This window comes from Pristis pectinata, chromosome X (assembly GCF_009764475.1).
Source record: "Pristis pectinata isolate sPriPec2 chromosome X, sPriPec2.1.pri, whole genome shotgun sequence".
Taxonomy (NCBI): domain Eukaryota; kingdom Metazoa; phylum Chordata; class Chondrichthyes; order Rhinopristiformes; family Pristidae; genus Pristis; species Pristis pectinata.
Genome location: NC_067450.1, coordinates 11,300,610 through 11,322,370, shown reverse-complemented (window position 1 = coordinate 11,322,370; position 21,761 = coordinate 11,300,610). Strand labels below are relative to the sequence as shown.

General features: G+C 42.4%; 1 protein-coding gene across 2 annotated transcripts in view; it reads right to left on the bottom strand.

Moving 5' to 3' along the window:
* The window catches only part of dazap2 (DAZ associated protein 2), a 29,844-nt gene extending 8,778 nt beyond the window's left edge, over positions 1-21,066 (bottom strand). The window contains exons 1-3 of one of the 2 annotated variants that reach the window (XM_052009357.1): positions 20,929-21,061; positions 20,478-20,593; positions 14,889-15,010 (exon numbers count right to left, since the gene is read on the bottom strand). In XM_052009357.1, the coding sequence (XP_051865317.1) occupies positions 14,889-15,010; positions 20,478-20,526 (171 nt within the window). In that variant the 5' untranslated portion in view covers positions 20,527-20,593; positions 20,929-21,061. Of the gene's footprint in view, positions 1-14,888; positions 15,011-20,477; positions 20,594-20,928 lie in introns of both variants that reach the window. The other variant, XM_052009358.1, reaches the window with a different exon arrangement.
* Positions 21,067-21,761: the final 695 nt, after the last annotated feature.

Below are 21,761 nucleotides of genomic sequence, written 5' to 3'. Positions count from 1 at the left end.
CTATAAAGTGGTTTGCTATATAAAAACAAAAAATGCTGGAAATACTCAGCTGGTCAGGCAGCATCTGTGGAAAGAGAAAAACAGAATTAACATTGCACGTTGAAGACCCTTCGTCAGAACCAGCATCTATAGATATTTCTATTCATAGTGGCTTGCTAGTTTGGCCAAGCACGGTCATTAGCCTGGCCTGAGAAAGGACTAGTCATTGTAAAACACCGATTGTCTGCTTAGCCATAAACCGGAAAGTAGCTCTCTACTCTTTCCAAACTGTTTAATAAAAGCTACCGCATAAACAGGGTTTTCAGATATGCATTCCAATATTTCCTCCTCTGGCAATAGAAGCCATTTTTGGATAATTTCACTCCAGCAATTGACTTGGCATACGACACAAAAGGATATATAAATGCAAATTGTCATTGTTGCTATCTTAAGAATATCTGTACAATTGTGCTTGGAATGGGCAAAGTCAGAGAATATGTCCACCTCGCCACAGATACTGCCTCAGATATTCTCCCAATGCAGAAGTGTGCCCATATCGATTAATAACTATTGTAGTAAGTTTACTACATTTCATTGAGCTCGCTCCACATGAAGTGGAGCAGGAAACCATGCTGTCCTGTTCTAGTCAGTGGACAAGATATATATTTTAGTAGCCACCTGTGCTTGTATAAGCAGAGTGCTGACTTCTTTGCAACAAACATCACTCATCATCACCTTTGGTTGTAGAACAAAGGGGGCCGGAACATCGGACTCACCAAATAGGAATGTGGTCAGACTGGTGAAGAGCACACTGCTCACAAAGGCAGTGACTTTCTGACTGCTTATTCACTGGTCCCTCTCCCGTTAATCATTCCTCACCGCACTGCTGGGAACAAGGAACCACTGGCTTTTGCATCCGTGAGTGACCTCCGGGCATTGCTGAGATTTTGCAACACAGTTGGGCTGCTAAGTTGAGGTAGGCCGCAGACCAAGTGAGATCTGGAGAAGGAGTGGAGTTTCTGGCCGAATCTGGACACTCAGAAGAAGGGGCGGGGGTTTGGGGGAACTGAATTTAATTTTAATATTTTACCTTATAGTTCCTGTGACAGAGATCAGCAATTCAACAGAGGGGCTGCACACACCAGGGATGGGCGGGAAGGCAATTGTGAATAAAGTAAGCCTTGCCTTCTGCTCCTCCTTGCCCTGTGTGTGTTCTCCCTGTCTGTTGTGGGAGGGAGACTGTCCAGATCAGGATCAACATCCAGGAAGGAGAGGAGGTGACCCATTAGCAAAGATCTGGCCTCCTTTATGATGATCTGCAGGCATCATTTTGAGGAAACCTTGCAAAACACTGTTTATTTTGCACCTTGTAATAACTGACAATAATTCCTGACATTTTGTGTTGATGCCCTGTCATAATTATTACGGAAATGTGGGGTGGGGAAGGTTTGTGTAGTTGGAAACTAAATTACAATGCCAGGTATCTTAATTTACATAAGCACAAAACCTAGCAATAAATGTCATATCTTGAAAGATAAAAAGAAACCAGATGTTTCCAGCTGCTTTCTTCAAGTTCCCAAGGAATAGGGAGGATAACTTTCATGTTGGCTCTAAACTGGAGATTAAATTCTCTGAAACAAAAGTAATTACCCTCCTAAGGATCTCAGTATGTGTTTAGCACCTTGCCAGTGGGTGAAGCTGGTGGACAGAAAAAGAATTCGGCTCTGGTCCACTTAACATTTTGACCACTTTGGTTTGGTAATAGGCTTCTTTACTGTTTCACCCAATGCAGCAAATAAAGTCAGACCGTGTCATTTTTCTTTTTTAAGTGGAGATAAAATTGAACATGATGATTAAACACGTCCACTCAGAAGATCAGGGCAAGTACTAAAATAATGACGCATGATGCATATTCTCTACATAACGTGAGCATTATGCCATTAGTCGCATACCTTAAAAGGGAAGAAATGTTATATTTACAGTGGGGTGGAGAGAGAGGGTGGGAAAGGAATTATGCAGGATTCAGAGAGGGGATCCGAGAGCTAGTTGGAGTCGGTCAGATCATTTGGGAGCAACAGTGAGGCAGACAATGGAGGGTCAGTGTTGCGAGGGCTATGGCCGAGAGAGACTTTAGGAATGAACAGGGTCTCTGTCTCCTCTCCATGTGGGACAGGGAGGGATGTGAAGTGGCAGTGCAGAAGCAGCTACAGTTCAAGAACCTTGATATTTATTGATAACAATGGATGCAAAATAACTTCTTTAGATCAACAATTGGTGGGAATTTGGGGAGAATATAATGGGTTAGGGTAGGATTAGGGTAAAAATGGGTGCTTAATGGCCATCACGGACTCAGTGGACAGTACTGCGTCTCTCTATGACTAAGAACTTGATTATTTATTTAACCAAGAAGGGGCTGAAAAGACTTATTTTCAGTTAGATTACTGATCTGGAGCTGTAAGCTGATGACTCTTAACGAAGGTAGGTACCAATCTGTGCCCAAAGCTTGGAGACGCAGGAGACTGCAGATGCTGGAATCTGGAGCAACTCACAAAATGCTGTTGGAACTCAGCAGGTCGGGCAGTATCTATGGAGGGAAATGGACAGTCGATGGGACTCAGTCCTGATGAAGGGTCTCGACCTGAAACGTCCACTGTCCATTTCCCTCCATAGATGCTGCCTGATCTTCCAAGTTCCTCCAGTGTTTTGTAGTTTGCCCAAAGCTTCTCCATCCCCACTGCCAACACAGCCCTTAGCAATATTCACCACTCACACAACGGAAAGACAGTGCCCCATATCCTCCTCACTGCCTAATACTCATGGCGTGTATTTGTTTGTAACATTTAATATTCTCCAAGGATTTTAAATCTGCAGATCTAGTAGCAACGTGCACAGAAATATACCGTATTTGGCACGTTCTGGAGTAAAAAGAAAACCATCAACTCCTGATTAGTGTTATTAACAGGAGCCACCACTGAAAACTTCACTATAGCAAAATTATATTCCAACCTCCTTAAGGAGTTGATTACAGCTGAGGCATAAGGATATGATCAAAACAAGTCACTGGGTTGAATACTGTGGAACAGCATTCTACGCATTAAGATTCATATTGTAGGTTCTAAAACATTTTGCCGTGCTCATTAAACGTGCAATAGTAGACCTCACAGTGGGAGTTCTGAGTCCATGAAGACCATCAAGCACCCATTTTTCACCTTCCTTACTGGTAAAGGAAGTTCAGCTGAGACACATTCCTGTCAAGTTGAAAAACAGGTTTTTGGTGTGTGTACACCTTTAACTCTCGTGTTATCAGTATGAGCAGGACCATCACTGAAGGGAGAAAGGGTGCCAAAGGTGCTTTGCTGAGCTGTGTGCATTGGCACACATTGAAGCTGCTACTGCTGGGCAAAAAAATCTGGCAAACAATGGGTCCATTGTTACAGCTCAGTCAGAACCCCAGAGTGTCAGAATCCTTACGACTGGATCAAACTACACAACCCAGGTACAACGTTGACCAGGTATGGAAGGAATTAGATTTTTTTTCCCCTTTATTTGCATTGCAGTGTCAGAGTCATACAGCATGGAAGCAGGCCCTTCAACCCAACTGGTTCACACTGACCAAGATGCCCATCCAAGCTAGTCCCATTTGCCAGCATTTGGCCTGTACCTTCTAAACCTTTCCAATCCATGCAACTGTCTTCTAAATGTTGTTATTGTACCTGCCTTGACCACTTCCTCTAGCAGCTGATTCCACATAGATACCACCCGCTGTGTAAAAAAGTTGCCCCTCAGGTTCCTCTTAAATCTCTCCCCTCTCACTTTAAACCTGTGTCCTCTAGTTCTTGATTCCCCAACCCTGGTAAAAAGACTGAGTACATTCACCCTATCTATGGCCCTCATGATTTTATACACCTCTATAAGATCACCCCTCAGTCTCCTACACTCTAAGGAATAAAGTCCTAGCCTGTCCAACTTCTCCATATAACTCAGTCCCTCAAGTCCTGGCAGCATCCTCGTAAATCTTTTCTGCACTCTTTCCAGTTTAATAACATCGTTCCTATACCAGGTGACCAGAACTGAACACAATACTCCAAGTGTGGCCTCACCAACATCCTGTATAACCACACCATGACCTCCCAACTTCTATACTCAGTGCCCTGACTGATGAAGGCCAGTGTGCCAAAAGCCTTCTTCACCACCCTGTCTACCTGTGACTCCACTTTCAGTGAACCATGTACTTGTATTCCAAAGTCCCTACAATGCTCCCCAAGGCCCTGCTGTTCACTGTGAAAGTCCTACCTGGATTTGACTTTCTAAAATGCAACACCTCACACTTATCTGAATTAAACTCCATTTGCCATTCCTCGGCCCACTTACTCAGCTGATCAAGATCCCCCTGTAATTTTTGATAACCTTCTTCATGTCCACTATACCAGTGGTTTTCAACCTTTTTCATGCTGCAGCCCCCCAGAACACATCCTTGTTAGATGGCAGACCCCCAAAGCCCACAAAATCAAATAATCGATAATTCATGCATACAACACTTAAATTACTGCACACTGGCCCTATTGAAATAGTGATTATTTCAATCACTGATAATTACCAGCGGTGTCTTTCAGTGTTCAGTTCAATGTGAAGGTTGTGCCTGTTTTGCACTGCAGAGTTTGTCCAAATGTGGTGGTATGTGCGACAAACATATGCGTATGTCATCCTCAATATTCAGTATTGATCTGTATTTGGTTTTCATGGCAGTGACTGCAGAAAATGCTATTTCGCACAAGTGGTTGCAAATGGTAGCAGAACATTGACGGCTTTGCCGGACAGCAGTGGATACTCCTGGGAACATGCTATCCAGAACGACAATAGTGACATTCGGTTGAACTGCAAGTGCAAAGTCCTGTTAGATGACAGTTCAGCCAATTCTTCTTGTTCACGTCCAGTTAAATCAGTAAGCATGCATTCAAACGGATTTCGAATCCAATCAAACATGCTCGTGTCATCGTCGCCAAAATACTCATGGAAATAATGTGACAGCTGTTGAATATGGTTCAAAACAGTGCTCGCAATGGCCTCTGTCTTCGTCTCATTCACTGTCAGAAAGTCAGCCAGCAACGGAAACATATCATAGACGCCTTGCTCGCATCTTCCCTTCCAGATACGGAGTTTCTTCTGGAAGGCATTGATTTTGTCATGCGTTTTCAGAACATTTGAGCCAGGTCCTTGCAATGATAGATTTAAGCTGTTCAAAATGTTGAAAATATCTGCAAGATAGGCTAATCTGGCAACCCACGTCTCATCTGTCAAGAACTGTGCCAATGATATGTTATGCTCATTTAGATAAATAAGCAGTTCATCTTGCAATTCATATACATGCTGCACGACGCGGCCTCGTGACAGCCATCTGACTTCTGTATGTAGCAACAAATGCTTCCATTTCACAGCATACGTTTTCAAACAAATGATGATTGAGCGGCCTGGCTTTGATAAAGTTAATGATTTTAATGCACATGGAAAACACATCCGCAAGATTTTCATCCATATCCTTTGCAGCCAAAGCCTCACGGTGAATCATGCAGTGAGTTGCTGCTACATGTGGAGCTACTTCTTTCACTCGTGCGACTAGACCCGACTTCCGTCCCATCACTGCGGCAGCACCATCTGTGCATACTCCAATACACTGTGTCCACGCCAATGCCAATTGTACAAAAAAAAAGTGTCAAGCACACGGAAAAGTTCTTCACCGGTTGTATGCCCTGGGAGTGCCTTGCAAAACAAAAAGTCTTCCAAAGCCTCTCCTTCCCAGCAATATCGAACATAAACCAACAACTGCGCAGCACTGGCAACATCAGTACTTTCATCGAGCTGAATTGCAAATCTGACTTGCTGAAGAAGACGTGCTATCAGCTGGCTCTGTATATCTTCCGCCATATCGCCAATTCTTCTGCTTACTGTGTTATCAGACAGTGGAATGGCTTTCAGTTTTTGACAGGATTCATTTCCCAGTACAACTTCGCACATATCTACTGCTGCAGGCAGTATAAGCTCTTCTCCAATTGTGTGAGGTTTTCTGGAACGTGCTATTTGTAATGCTACCAAATATGATGCGCTAAGAGCCTTCTCATTTACAGTGGCGCAGGCTGTCATTTTGCCTTTCTGCTTGAGGTACAGCTCCTTTTACCACTCAAAATATTCCTTCGGCTTACTGGCGATATCTGGATGCACCGTTGTTCAATGGCGCTTCAATTTTGCTGGTTTCATTGCATCGTTGGACAGTGTTTGCAAACACACAACACAGAGAGGTTGGTCCGCATTTGTCCCCACTGCGATGAAGCCATATGAAATGTATTCTGGATCGTACTTGCATTGTTTTCTCTTTCAGTCACCCTTATCCCCTTCGTCATCAGAATCTTCCGGTTTCTAGTCAGCTTTTCTCTTCAGAAATTTCTCCACACTCAGCAATACACGCTGGACAGTTTAATTACTATTACTGATAAACAAAATTATCAAAACTAATCTCAAATTTACACACTTGTGCTCTTTTTGTTTAACAGTGACGTCACTGTGGCGTAAATGCACGGTAAGTAAGCAATATTATTAAGGCACACCAACAACGTCACTCAGTCTCACTAACACTACAGTGCACAACAGAATAGTAGTGAGTAGTGAACACTACTGACTACACAAATCGAATATTAAGCGGCAGCTTACCAGAAGGGAACACCGTCTAAGTCTCTAGGATTGTCGCCTATAACAGATAGAATAGATATGGCCAATTTTCTGAATAGTAGAAAACTGGAGCAAGCAAGCTACGTCTTTGTAACAGGTCGCTTTTCCATTTTTTTCTTGGCTTGCTCGCGGACCCCCTGGCGATCTGCGGACCACAGGTTGAAAACCTCTGCACTATACCACCTATTTTAGTGTCATCTGCAAACTTACTCAGCATGCCTTGTACATTCTCGTCCAAATCATTGATATAGATGACAAACAACAATGGGCCCAGCACTGACCCGAGGCACACCACTAGTCACGGCCTCCAGTCCGAGAAACAACCTTCCACCGTCACCCTCTGCTTTCTACCATCAAGCCAGTAGTGTATCCAGTTAGCCAGCTCTCCCTGGATTCCATGCGATCTAACCTTCCAGAGCAGCCTACCATGTGGAACCTTATCAAAGTCCATGTAAGCCACATCTACCTCCCTATGCAACTGGATCCTTGACTTTCTGACCAACAGACCGCAATCAGTGAGGATAGGCAGCAACACCTCCAGCACGATTATTCTCAACACTGGTACCCCACAAATCTGCGTTCTCAGCCCTCTACTGCATGGCCAGATTCTGCTCTAACTCCATCTACAAGTTTGCAGACGATACCACCGTTGTAGGCCGTATCTCAAACAGTGATGAGTCGGAGGTACAGGAAGGAGATAGAGAGCTTAGTGGAATGGTGTCATGACAACAACCTTTCCCTCAATGTCAACAAAACAAAAGAGCTGGTCATTGACTTCAGGAAAGGGGGCAGCGTACATGCACCTGTCTACGTCAATGTTGCTGAGGTCAAGAGGGTTGAGAGCTTCAAGTTCCTGGGAGTGAACATCACCAACAGACTGTCCTGGTCAAATCACGTAGATGCCATGGCCAAGAAAGCTCACCAGCGCCTCTACTTCCTCAGGAGGCTAAAGAAATTTGGTTTGTCCCCTTTGACTCTCACCAACTTTTACCGATGCACCATAGAAAGCATTCTATCTGGATGTATCACAGCTTGGTATGGCAACTGCTCTGCCCAGGATCGCAAGAAACTGCAGAGAGTTGTGGACACAACCCAGTCCATCACGGACACCAGCCTCCCCTCCTTGGACTCTGGCTTTACCTCTCATTGTCTTGGCGAAGCAGCCAGCATAATCAAAGACCCCAACCACCCAGGACATTCTCTCTTCTCTCCTCTTCCATCGGGTAGAAGAGGCAAGAGCCTGAGGGCATGTTCCACCAGACTTAAGGACAGCTTCTACCCCACTGTGATAAGACTATTGAACAGTTCCCTTATACAATGAGATGGACTATGACTTCACAATCTACCTTGTTGTGACCTTGCACCTTATTGCACTGCACTTTCTCTGTAGCTGTGACACTTTACTCTGTACTGTTATTGTTTTTACCTGTACTACATCAATGCACTCTGTACTAACCCAATGTAACTGCACTGTGTAATGAATTGACCTGTACGATCGGTATGCAAGACAAGTTTTTCACTGTACCTCGGTACAAGTGACAATAATAAACCAATACCGCCCTGCCCTCATCAACTTTCTTGGTCACCTCATCAAAAATCTCAGTCAAGTTCATAAGACATGATCTTCCATGCACAAAGCCATGCTGACACCCCTAATCAACCCGTCTTTCTGGATGTACATAAACCTTACACTCAGAATCCCCTCCCGTAACTTACCCACCACAGATGTTAGACTTACTGGCCTATAGGTCCCAGGATTTTCTTTGCCACTCTTCTTAAATAAAGGCACAACATTCACTACCCTCCAGTCTACTGGCAACAGTGGTGTAAGCAAAATGCAATTTTAATAAACTATCACATCTTCAACAAGGAATGAACACAATCCAAAGAACAGCAACTCTCAATAAATATGATCACCAAAGTCTTGAAAACATTAGTTAAGCCACTGGTAGGAATTTTTTATAAAAAGGACTTTGGAGCAATGAAAAAGTGCACACTGGGCAAAATCTGGGCACCATCACCTGGCAGACATGGTGCACTGCTTTCACAAGGTTGAAAAGGAAAGTTAAACAGGACAAAGCTTCCTTGCACCCACTTCATGTTATTATCAAAGTCTTCATTTAGGGGTCAGCAGCTCCAAGTTCCTGGGCGTCAACATCTCAGAGCATCCATCTTGGGCCCAATCACAAAGAAGGCATGCCAGCTGCTCTACTTCAAGAGGAGTCTGAGGAGATTTGGTATGTCACATCTGCCATCAGATTTCTGAACGGTCCATGAACACAACCTCATTATTCCTCTATTGCACTACTTATTTATTTTGTAATTTATAGTCATTTTTAATGCCGTTATGTCTTGCACTGTACTGCTGCCGCAAAACAACAAATTTCACAGCATGTCAGTTATAATAAACCTGGTTGTGAGGTGGGAGATCGGACATTGACTCTTCCTCGAGGTTACTTTCACGTCACAATACTGTATTAACCTTCTGTCACTTTTGACTGGCACTTCTTTGCCCTTTTGTCTCCAACTCTTTCTATAAAAGGCTTTACAAATACACTTTTTCAAAGAAAATGGTCTGGAAACACTGTAGTGGAATACAGGAGTTAATGACTGAAAGAGACGATGACAACATTTTATAGATTTGACAGGTGATTGAAGAAGACAGTGTGGGCTGGTGTTGCAGAAGGGAAAATAAAAGGGAAACATGAACATGGATTTAAAGAGGAGACACAGGAGACTGCAGATGCTGGAATCTGGAGTAAAAAAAACAGACTGCTGGAGGAACCCAGTGGGTCAGGCAGCATCTGTAGAGAGAAATAGACAGTCGACATTCTGGGTTAAGACCCTTCCTCTGTATTGGGCAAATGTCCAGATGAAGGGTTTCAACCCAAAATGTCAACTGTCCATTTCCCTCCACAGATACTGCCTGACCCGCTGAGTTCCTCCAGCAGTTTGTTTTTTTTTGATGGAATTAAAGACTACTGCTCACATAAAAGTTAAACATCAATATATACTCATGGAGATGATGTATCGTTATTTCTACAAAATTTTGTCAAAATTATTTTTAATGACTAACTTTGCAAAATCACGGCAGTGTAGCAGTTAGCGTAACGCTTTACAGCGCCAGTGACCCAGGTTCAAATCCAGCCACTGTCTGTAAGGAGTTTGTACATTCTCCCCGTGTTTGCGTGGGTTTCCTCCGGGTGCTCCAGTTTCCTCCCACATTCCAAAGACATACAGGTTAGGAAGTTGTGGGCGTGCTGTGTTGGCGCCGGAAGCGTGGCGACACTTGTGGGCTGCCCCCAGAACACTCTACACAAAAGCTGCATTTCACTGTGTGTTTCGATGTACATGTGACTAATAAAGATATCTTAAAATCAGCCATTATTATTTCAGAAGCAAAATGCCACAGATGCTGGAACTCTGAAATAGAATAGACAAAAGGACTTGTAATTACAACTGAAGATATTAATTTGAGTCTAAGTTGTAAAAAAATGTTAGAGCACCTATTTATTTCAATGTTGCACACTGGAATTCAAGACTAATCTCAAAGACAAAAAACTGCAGTTGTGTGAAATCCAAAACATAAACAGAAAATGCTGGAGACACTCAACAGGTCAAGCAGCAGCTGTGGAGGGGAGAAACAGAGTTAATGATTCACCTTTCACCAGATCATTGATCAGTGGAGAGAGTCAGCAGCTTTAAATTCCGGGGCATTAACATATTGGACGACCTGTCCTGGGCCCAGCACATAGATGCAATCACAAGGAAAGCGCGCCAGCGCCTTGACTTTCTTCGGAGATTAAGGAGGTTCGGCTTGTCACCGAACTCTCTAACAAACTTCTACAGATGTGCTGTTGAAGGTATTTGGCCTGGTTGCATCATGGTCTGGTATGACAATTCGAATGCGCAGGAACACAAGAAGCTGCAGAGGGTCATGGACTCTGCCCAGTACATCATGGACACATCCCTCCCCACCATCGGTAGTATATACAGGAGGCGCTGCCTCAAGAAGGTAACATCCATAATCAAAGATCCCCACCATCTGGGCCATGCCATCTTCTCGCAGCTCCCATCGGGCAGGAAGTACAGAAGCCTGAAGTCCCACACCACCAGGTTCAGGAACAGCTACTTCCCTTCAACCATTCTGTTCTTGAACTAACTGGCACAACCCTAATCACTACAGGTTAGCAACACTATGACCACTTTGCACTAAAATGGAGTATTTTTTTCTAATCATATTCTTTCTTGTAAAACTTGTGTATAATTTATGTTTTTCTTGTGAATGCTGCTTATCTGATGCTCTGTGCCTGTGATGCTGCTGCAAGTGAAGCTTTTCATTGCACCTGTGTACACATGTATCTGTGCATGTGATAATAAACTCGACTTTGACTGTGAAACGTCAGCTCCGTCTCCACAGATGCTATCTGACCTGCTGAGTGTTTGCAGCAATTTGTTATATTGAATTTTAAGCACATTTTTTTAAAATCAAAAAGCTGGGGAGTGGGGGGGGGCAGTGAAGAAACATGGTGTAAAGAACATATGCTCAAGTGGAAAATAATAGCTCAAGAATCATTCCCCATTCTCTCAATATACCTGGAGAAAAAAATGAACTCTCGGGCCAGCACAAAACACTATTTGAAAGACTGGCACCAGAACCAAATTGTGATAAAAGATTTGCTGGTAAAATAGCCTGTGACTTCAAAAATGAATGCCAATAATATTCAGACAGAGAGGAACACAGATTTTTTACTGGACCATAGAACAGCTGTGGGCTACTCCTGTTTGCCGTTTCCAGCAATCCCAGCTACTTATTACCTGTCCCCTATCTCACTATCAGCACCACTCCAAACCCAGTCAGCAAACCTATTTATCCCTGATGAAAATATCCACAATTCCCAGCAAGTACATGACCCCAGGCTGTAGTTCATTTACATAAACTGGAGATTCATCTCAGTGCACCTGACAGAAGCCTATTAGAACAAATGCTCAAGGGCCTATTAGAAACTAGGAGACAGCTGTGAAAAGTAAACAAACTTAACTGGCCAGGTACAAACATGATTATTTTTCATTGTTCCTTGGAAAATCTTGCTACCCAGAACGTTCTGTGTTCTGCTGGATCTCAATAGCACACGCAACATTTTCACCATTTCAGGCTGCCCCAATGCACTTTTACTCAAAGCTTCCATCAAAAGAAGCTTTGCCCACATCAAGAAAGAACATGCTTAATACTGTTGCATCTCATTTTCATCAACCATTCTGCAGAGCCACTAAAAAGGTATTTCTATAGCAAATATTGAAAATATAAATTTCTATGGCAAATCTGAGCAAATCTGAATTTCTATAGCAAATTTCTCCAGATGTATGGTGGAGAGCATTCTGACTGGTTGCATCACAACCTAGTATGGAGGCTCCGATGCACAGGATCGTAAGAGGCTGCAGAGGCTTGTAGACTCAGCCAGCTCCATCATGGGCACAACCCTCCCCACCATTGAGGACATCTTCAGGAGGCGGTGCCTCAAGAAGGCGGCGCTTCAAGAAGGCGGCATCCATCACTAAGGACTGTCACCACCTGGGACATGCCCTCTTCTTGTTACTACCATTGGGGAGGAGGTACAGAAGCCTGAAGACCCACACTCAACGATGTAGGAACAGCTTCTTCCCCTCCACCATCAGATTTCTGAATGATCCATAAACACTACGTTATTCCTTTTTTTTTGCACTATTTATTTTGTAATTTATCGTAATTTTAGTCTTTCCACTGTACTGCTGCCACAAAACAACTAATTTCATGTCACTAATTTCATATAAAACAGTGATAATAAACCTGATTCTGAACATTCACACAGCACCTGGATCCAAGTCATTGAAGATATAAAGCTGTCCTACAACAAACTTGAAACCTTGACTAAAGGCTCTACAACGTATTTTTAAATACCATCCAAACTGCCAAGTCTTCCTTCCAACACAATGACATTATCACAACATGCAGAGAATACCCATCTCACCTCAAGCAAACTAAGCATCATCCATTTGAGACAAACCACACTCAGAAATAAACAATGTTTTGTCTCAAAAACATTGCTGCATCATCATGCTACAATGGGGAATAATGAGAGAGTGAGGTCCAACCATTGCAGTTGAGCTCTCAGTGGACCAACCCAGTAGCATATGACATTGTCCCATCGGTAACAGAATACAACTGGTGTGCAATGCAACTAAAGCTGCTAACATTCATGTATTGTTAGCTAAGAACCCAATGTATTGCAACAACATTAAAAAGGTACCACAGAAGCATTAATAGGTACAAAAGTTACTTGTACTTGCCCAAAGTGTAATAGCCAGGCTATTCAGTCCATCCTTGGAAATCTACTATTTTTTTTACTGTAGCATCTGAGCTTTGAACACCTGCAGAATTTTGTCACTATCCCCCAATCCAAACACCATGCTCAGTATTGAAAACCCTTTGTGGAAAATACCATTCCTGACACAAGTCATGAACCTGTTTCTTACCAGTTTGTACTGGTATCCCTTTGTCCTGCACTTGAGGTTCAACTTGAAATAGTGCTCAGGATTTACCTTTGTTGTTCCATTTAGTATTGTTGAAAATACCCATCTAATTTGGCCCCCTTCAGGAATGAAGAGTGCAAGATTTTCCAAACAGACCTTGGAATTTAGTCCTTGGACACTAGCCGAGTGAAATTAAGACTCAATCTGATACAGAAAAAGATTAACTTCATCTCAGTGCCCCCTGCCAATGAGTGTCAGAGAAGGGCAATTGCTCAAATGTGTGCTACTTTGAGAGGTATAACATGTATTTGCTTCTGTGGAAACACCCTGACATTTCAACAGGGAATTAACTTGCAGACTGGAGGGACCAATCAAGAAATAAATTGCTCACTACCAACATTTTTGCCCAAGAGCACACCTCCTCTCGTAGGCAGAAGGGCTGGCTCAGTGCAATAAACAAATCCAAAAGCCATGACTGTACTGTACTATACAAAATGTCCTCAATATAACTGATACTTTTTTTTCCCCCATATTTGGGGTTTCAAATATCAAATAGAGAGCGAGAGTGAGAGCGAGAGCAATTCATGGGAAAACAAGCAGATGAATTTTCCCCTAAAGGAAGCATTGCAATCCCTCAGTTTAGAACACACCATCTTCATCCAGAGCTGGATTGGTCAAAAGCTTAGGAAGAATATCCTTGCTTGTGCAGAAACAACCAGACAGACTAATGTGGCCACTAAAACGCATATGCCTAGTAATCAATAGCGCCAGTTTAAGCACCTTAATCAGTTAGTGAGTGTGATACAAACAAATTGTGTAGAGTACAAAAACAATGTACAGCATGATCTAACTACTAGATTATAATGTCTATGCTGAACAAAGATGCCCCTGCACATTTCCACACTGACCCTCCCAGCACTTATGTTTCCCATATATGGAGGGTATAGCAGTAAACCAGCACCAATCTAACAATCCTACCAATGCTGTAAAGGACTTTGTCAACTGCTACACCTCCCAGGTCACTTGACACATAATTTACCTCCCATTCTCCTGCATCTTGGAGAATTTATATGTGCTAAATGCTGGAATTTCAGATGAACCTGGGAGCATATATTAGGGTCTGCACCTATTGGTGATGTTGTATTCTAAGGCCTCGGAAGAATGAATGCGACTTGTATAGAGAGAATCTTGGATACGAAGGTACAGGTAGAAGGGAGGTGAAAGCCTCAGGAATGAGGGGCAAGCGAAGAAAAGTAATGGCTACATATAGATATGGATAGATGCATACGTTCAAAAATGGTTGTGGAAATGGCTCAGAGATATATACACACACATATACATACACAAAAGTTGATCCATTAAAAGTCCATCAATTTACTCCAGGTTTAATCAATTTGTACCAACTACATGAGCTTTAACATATTATCACTCCCATGGTTGCAATTGCCACAGGCCAATGTTTCCTCAAGACCCACTCCTGGCTCAAATTTTATTTTGCAGTCAAGTAGCCCTCAACTTAGCCTCTATTTCCTCCTAGTTAGGAGTAAAGGAGTTAACTTCCTAAACTATATTATGATTCACTGCACTATTGGTTAAAGGTGGCACTCACCATAGAGAGTGAAATAAGCTAGAATTGCATGTCATCCCCATGAAAAGTTAATGCAAACTTGGTCACTCACCTCTGCATAAGACGGAGGTGGCTCAGTATAGGGTGGTGGTTGAGGAAACTGAACAGTGGGCACACACTGGGGCTGAACCACAGCTGGCTGTCTAGGATAACTTGACTGCCGAGGATATGCACCTAAAAGAAAATGGAGAACGGGAAAAAAAAAATTTCAAAACATGAAGACACTTAACAGCGAACATTACGATTTTACATTTGAAAAATAATATTCTGATAACTTCTCAAGCTCCACCCATTCTTTTTTTTGTAGGTAAGGGGGAAAACATGCATCTGTGAAATTAGCATATACTGTGGAGAAAGAGAGAGAAACCGGCAGATATTTCCCCACACCCACAGAAAAAAAATTGCAAATATTATAATGAACAATATCAGCTGTATTTCAAGCTATGGACCTGACTAACAGCATTCCAGTATCTGGGGGTGAACCCCACAGCAGGTAAATGGGAAATCACAGATCATGGCTGTAACAAACCAAACAAAGAAATCCAAGGGCAGCTGAAATTCTGACAAGGGGAGAATAATACAAGGAAAATAAAAATAATAACACCATAGGGCCCCATTTTATAAAACTAGGTCATTGTATTTCAAAAGGAAAATGTCAGAGTGTGAACTGACTAAAACATTTTAGGTGACCTATATGTCATTTGATAAATTAATAGCACTATCATAATAAACTATAAGAGCCAGAACTTGCATTTTAATTTTACAGAGAAACATCAAAAACTTTGGTTTTCTAAAAATAAAGTATTTAAGGCTATCATTACAGCCAACACCCCACCCACCAGCACCCACTTTGGTCAGTACTTTTACGACAGATATTATATTTGTTAAGAATAAAACAATGTTCTGCATGAAAGAGCAAATCACAGAAAGGATGCTGCAGTTTCACAATATCTCTGACACATCATCACAGATATGACACATTCCTTTCTTATTAGCTGCCAGTTCAGGTTGAGCAAGAGACTTGAAAGGATCTACCTTTCTGCCCTCTACGAGTTTTGAGAGCTCTGTTGTTGGGCACATGAAGGATATGGCCTGCTCAAGAACTGACCGAGTATTATTAAGACCTCAGTGCTGGGAGAGGACTTTTGACATTGGTTCACTTATCTGCCAGTTAATTTTGAGGATTTCACAGAGACATTGTTGATAGCATCTCTCCAATGCCTGTGAGTAGTCCAAGTCTCAAAAGCATAGAGGACAAGGACTATAAACATAGAGGAGGACAGGGAGCACTGCTGCCCAGTAGACCATACATATTCTGTCAGGTTCGAGGTCTTCATATTCAAACACGCTTTTCTGCAGAAGGCCAAAGGTTATGCTGGTGTACCAAAGGTGATGGTGAATTTCATTATCAATGTATGCCTTTGCCAAGAGGTGTCTCGGAGATATGAAAAGTGGTCCATATTTTCCAGGAGTCTCACTGTGGACCTACATTGCCAGAAGGTCCACAACAAAGGACCTAATTCAGTGGGGACACATTGGTAAGGCATCCCTGTTTTGCAGATGTTGAGTGCAAGGCCCGTACTTTTGTCTACTTCAATGAACGAGTCGACGATGGCTTGGAGCTCAGCACTGAACGCATGCTTACGCAAGCATCGTCTGCATACTGCAGATCAACCACTAAGTTGGGGCCGACTAGCTCTGGAGAGAAGGGGGTGTCAGTTGGACAGTTTCCTATCTGTCCTGTAGATCAGTTTCAGTCCAGCCGGAAGCTTGTTGGAGACAAGAGGCAGCACTGCAGCAAGAAGGATTGAAAGAAGTGTTGGGGCATTGACACAGCCTTATATTACACTAATCTGCACTGAGATTTTACTGATTTGTGGCAAATATACAATCATGTGTGTGTTCCGTTCTATTGGTCCTGACTCTTCATTCTGGATATCCGGAGTTTAAAAAAAAATTGATTTCCTGGAAACTGCTATTCAGTCAGGTCGAAACAACAGAAAGTGAAACTATAAGGCCTCGCCACTGGATGGAGTCGATGCGATTAGTTTTGTGCAAAGAAACAAAATGGATAACCAGTGAATGGAAAAAATCATTTTTAAACAGTATGCAGTGTTCCCAGATCAAGTAGAGCATGTTGCAAGGTGCAGACCAAAACTTCCCGCACTTTGCTCCAATAATAAGGGATTCATTTTGTGCTGTTTATAAAGATTCAGTTCACTATTTTGCTTTGCATGGCACACCTGGAAAAATCAGCCTCAACCTCAAAGCAGGATTCCCTGCTGTACTAATGTGACATTAGGGTTAATGATAAACTGAATCTTTATTAACAGTTTTACTTTGTCAGGAGTTAAGGAGATTTGGTATGTCACCAAAGACTCTTACAAATTTCTATAGATGTACAGTGGAGAGCATTCTGACTGGTTGCATCACAGCCTGGTACAGAGGCTCCAATGCACAGGATCGTAAGAAGCTGCAGAGGGTTGTAGACTCAGCCAGCTCCATCATGGGCACAACCCTCCCCACTATTGAGGACATCTTCAAGAGGCGGTGACTCAAGAAGGTGGCATCTATCACTGAGGACCCTCACCATCCGGGACATACCCTCTTCTCGTTACTACCATTGGGGAGGAGGTACAGGAGCCTGAAGACCCACACTCAACGATTTAGGAACAGCTTCTACCTCTCTGCCATCATATTTCTGAATGATCCATGAACCCATAAACACTACTTCTTTATTCCTTTTTTTTGCACCATTTATTTTGTAATTTATAGTAATTTTACGTCTTTGCACTGTACTGCTGCCGCAAAACAACAAACTTTACATCATAAGACAGTGATAATAAACCTGATTCTGATTCTGAGTTTGCCTGTGTTATACAGTACAAAATGAATCTCCCACTGTTGGAGCAGAGTGGAGGAAGTTTTACTCTGGGCTGAGTCGACATAAACCCCACCTTCATGTGGAAATCTTTAAGGCCAGCAAAGAGAGCAAACTGTTAACTTTTCCATCTGGGCAGAATTGAAACCAAGACCACAAATCTAAAACAGTGCAAGAATTCAATCCACCCACATCTGCTCCTTTACTATAGTCACCGACAAAAAGTTACATTTCCCCTTTATGCTACAGTTTTTTGCTCCTCACCGCCTTCCAAGCCCAAGTTCAGTCTATTCAAAACTAAATACTGCAGTCATATTCCAGCAGACTCTCTGGTTCCTTGATTAAAGAAGGTTGATTAAGAAACTTGCTATTTGAAAATTGATTCATGAGAAACTTTCTGCATTTTATTTTGTACTTTGCTCATACTACAATGGTTATTGCTTCTACTTTTTCTTTTCAAGAATAACTTTTTCCATCCTGTGTGCTCCCTGTGTTCAAATCAAGACTCATCGCTTGCAACTGCAACTCTTGGAGCTGAAAGCTCTGAAGTCATCATTTCCCTCAGCACTGTAAACCCTATGGGTGTTGTGCCACAAGACATTTTGTTTTTGTTTCCTTGTGATATACCCAAGTCCCTGCAGATTGATTTGTTGCAAACCTTGCTGAAAGAGGATGCTGCCAAGACAGAGTAGAGTGGCCTTTTCTCTCTGGAGTGAAATGACTAATTCACAGCCATATGGATGATATAAGCTGGCAGTTAAAGAACCTCAATAAAACTAAATTGCACTGCTCAGTGACATAACTTGAAGCAATAAATCACTGCACCAAAGAAGTAGGTTTGAATTAAAGTAGGTAAGATAATAAAGTAAACAAATTGAAAACTACCACAAAAACGTATTGAGTACAATGTGAAAAGTTGGCCAGGTATATCCTGTGCAGTAAAAGCAAGACAAATCCAACCATGTTAATCTTTACCCTATCAGTCTGCTCCCAATCATTACTTTGAATGAAGCAGTACCTTTCAGCAGCATAAATAAGCTGACAAAAGCTCAGTCTGGGTCAGGTCTCATTAGGGCCTTGGTCCACAGACAAAAGGCCAGAATTCCAGATGATTTACAAAGATGTTGCCAGGACTCGAGGGACTGAGTTATAGGGAGAGGTTGGACAGGCTAGGACTTTTTTTTCCTTGGAGTGTAGGAGACTGAGAGGTGATCTTATAGAGGTGTATAAAATCATGAGGGGTATAGATAGGGTGAATGCACTCAATCTTTTTCCCAGGGTTGCGGAATCAAGAACTAGAGGGCATAGATTTAGGGTGAGAGGGGAGAGATTTAATAGGAACCTGAGGGGCAACTTTTTTCTTTAAAACACACAGAGAGTGGTAAGTATGTGGAACAAGCTGCCAGAGGAAGTGGTTGAGGCAGGTAAATAACAACAATTAAAAGACACTTGGACAGGTACATGGATAGGAAAGGGTTAGAAGGATATGGGCCAAACGCAGGCAGATGGGACTAGCTTGGATGGGCATCTTGGTCAGCATGGACCGGTTGGGCTGAGGGGCCTGTTTCCATGCTGTATGGCTCTATGAGGTGAGAACGTCTGCCTTTGACATCAAGACAGCATTTGATCAAGTGGGGGCACTAAAGAGACCTAATAACCTGGTCAATGAGGATAAAAAAGGAGGGGTAGGAATGGTGAGTGGAAACTCTGCACTCCTAGAGCCAGTCACACCTTGCACAAAAGACAGTGGTTGTTACTGGGGACCAAATCACCTCAGCACTGGGGCATATTGGAGGAGATTCTCAAGTGCACTAGACCCAACTCTTTTGAGCTACTTCATCAATAACCTTCCATGTTCACTGATGAGTGCACATTATTCAGTTCCATTCACATTTTCTCAAATAATGTCCTGATTTGGGCAAATATCATCATCACTTCATTGTCACTGGGTTAAAATCTTGGAATTCCCCACAGGGGGGAGTATCCTCACCATAAGGATGGCAATATTTCAAAAAAGCCCACCACCATATTCTAAAAAGGCACAAGGACAAACAACAAATGAAGTCATTTTCAATGATACCCACATTCCAAGGATTAGTAAGAATTTGAAAAATAAAGCAACTGGTTAAAGAAAGCAGGATGTGAATTGAACCTGGCAGGAGAGTGCTGTACCACAAGGGCACGCATATTGTGAAATGAAGATATGGAAATTATGGGACCTTCTTGTGAACAAATTGGCATTTCTTACATTACTATATTGATTGCACTTCTAAAGTGTAAAGTGGCTGTAACATCTTCCGGGATGCATGGAAGTCATGAAACGTGTTAAAAATATGTATGTCTTTCTTTGAACACTCTTTATTATCACTCATTATTAGTCTATAGTATAACCTTTTTTCCCCCCCCCCATACACACTGGCATACATTGACAAGTATTTTTTTTTAAAAAGCTGTATGCATCCTGGAAAAAAGTACCAAAAAACAATTAGTGCTCCTATTCCCATCCTTCTTGCAAGTGCACACGTACATTTAGTAATCAGTCAGCCATGACGATCCTCCCTGTGGTAAAGTTGCTTGCCCTTGATAACAGGACAAGATGCCCAGAGGCACCTCTCAATCATAATCCCTCAGAGGGTCATCAACATTGTCTGAGGTCGGAGACCCTTCGTAGTATGCAAGACAAGTTTTTCACTGTACCTCGGTACAAGTGACAATGATAAACCAATACCAATTTGACCCTGTTTCTCTCTGCTACCCAACCTGCTGAGTGGTTCCAGTATGTTCTGTTTTCATTTCGGATTTCCAGCATCTGCAGTTTTTTCCCCTTCAGAGTCCTCGGGGGAGAAGAGGAAAAGCACAACAATTTTCCTCATCAGCTAAAAAAAAAGTTGCACGAACATTCATGTCAAACAAGCGACCAACTGCAAAGATAAATTTTACAAACAATGTTTGTGCAGATAATTCGAACAAAGGATGTTCCTCTCCAGCTGTTTATTTATCCCATTTATAACATACTTCATAAACTAACCGAGGAGGGTCTCAGCTGGACGAACGGAGTCGCCCAACGCTAGGCGGCACAAGGCTCTTTCGAGCCATCAATCATACGTTTGCGCAGCAACTGTAGAACTGCGGATTCACAGACCCCGATGATCTCCACTCCCCTGCTCAGTAATGAGGCCGTACATTAATCCAGATAAATACCCAACATTACCTTTTTTACTCATGATGCAGCAAAAACACGCTAATGAATGCCCGTTTCGCAAATTGCCGAGGTCAGGAAGTTTGTTGCTTACTCGTTCGCTGCTTTGCTCTTACTTCCTTGTTAAGATTACGTGACAATTTTGTGTTTGACGCATGGAAATAATCCCAGACTCTTAAAGGGGGGTTGATCGTGTTAAACTATTAAAGTAAAAAGCTTTACTGATGGTTCACTGGATTCGTTCTTATGCAATTTAGACAGACGGAAAGCTGCCAAGTTGATCTGTTCTTTTAAAACAGCTTTGTAAACTTGCATGATGTTAGGGCATGACAATACTACACATTGAATACGTTCAGCTACTTATTCTGCTGGATATTAAACATTATTCAACTGTAATTCCGATGAGAGAGAGAAAATTAATCCACATTAGGGAGATGAAAAAAAAGACAAGATTTGTGCTTTTGCTCACATGTACCAACTGCAGAAAGCACGTGTTAGATTTGGCTGAGAATTATGGACACCCCAGTCAAATAACCCATTAGCTCTTGGTTGATAGTACTAGCCTTGGCACAGTTGGTAGTACCCAAACACCAACCTGGAGATAATGGAAAGCATCCTTGACTATAGTTAATTACTCAGCATTCAAGGCCTTCTGGGGTGAAGAATTTGAGATTCACAGCCCTCTGAGAGAAGAAATTACTCAAAATCTTTGTCTTTGTGGCCAATCCTTCGTCCAGAGGGTATGATCCCAAGGTCTGGACTCCCGCTTCCTCACAGCATCTACCCTGTCAATCCCCTCAGTTTCTCATGAGTTTCAATGCAGCCACAGATATTTACAAAACAGA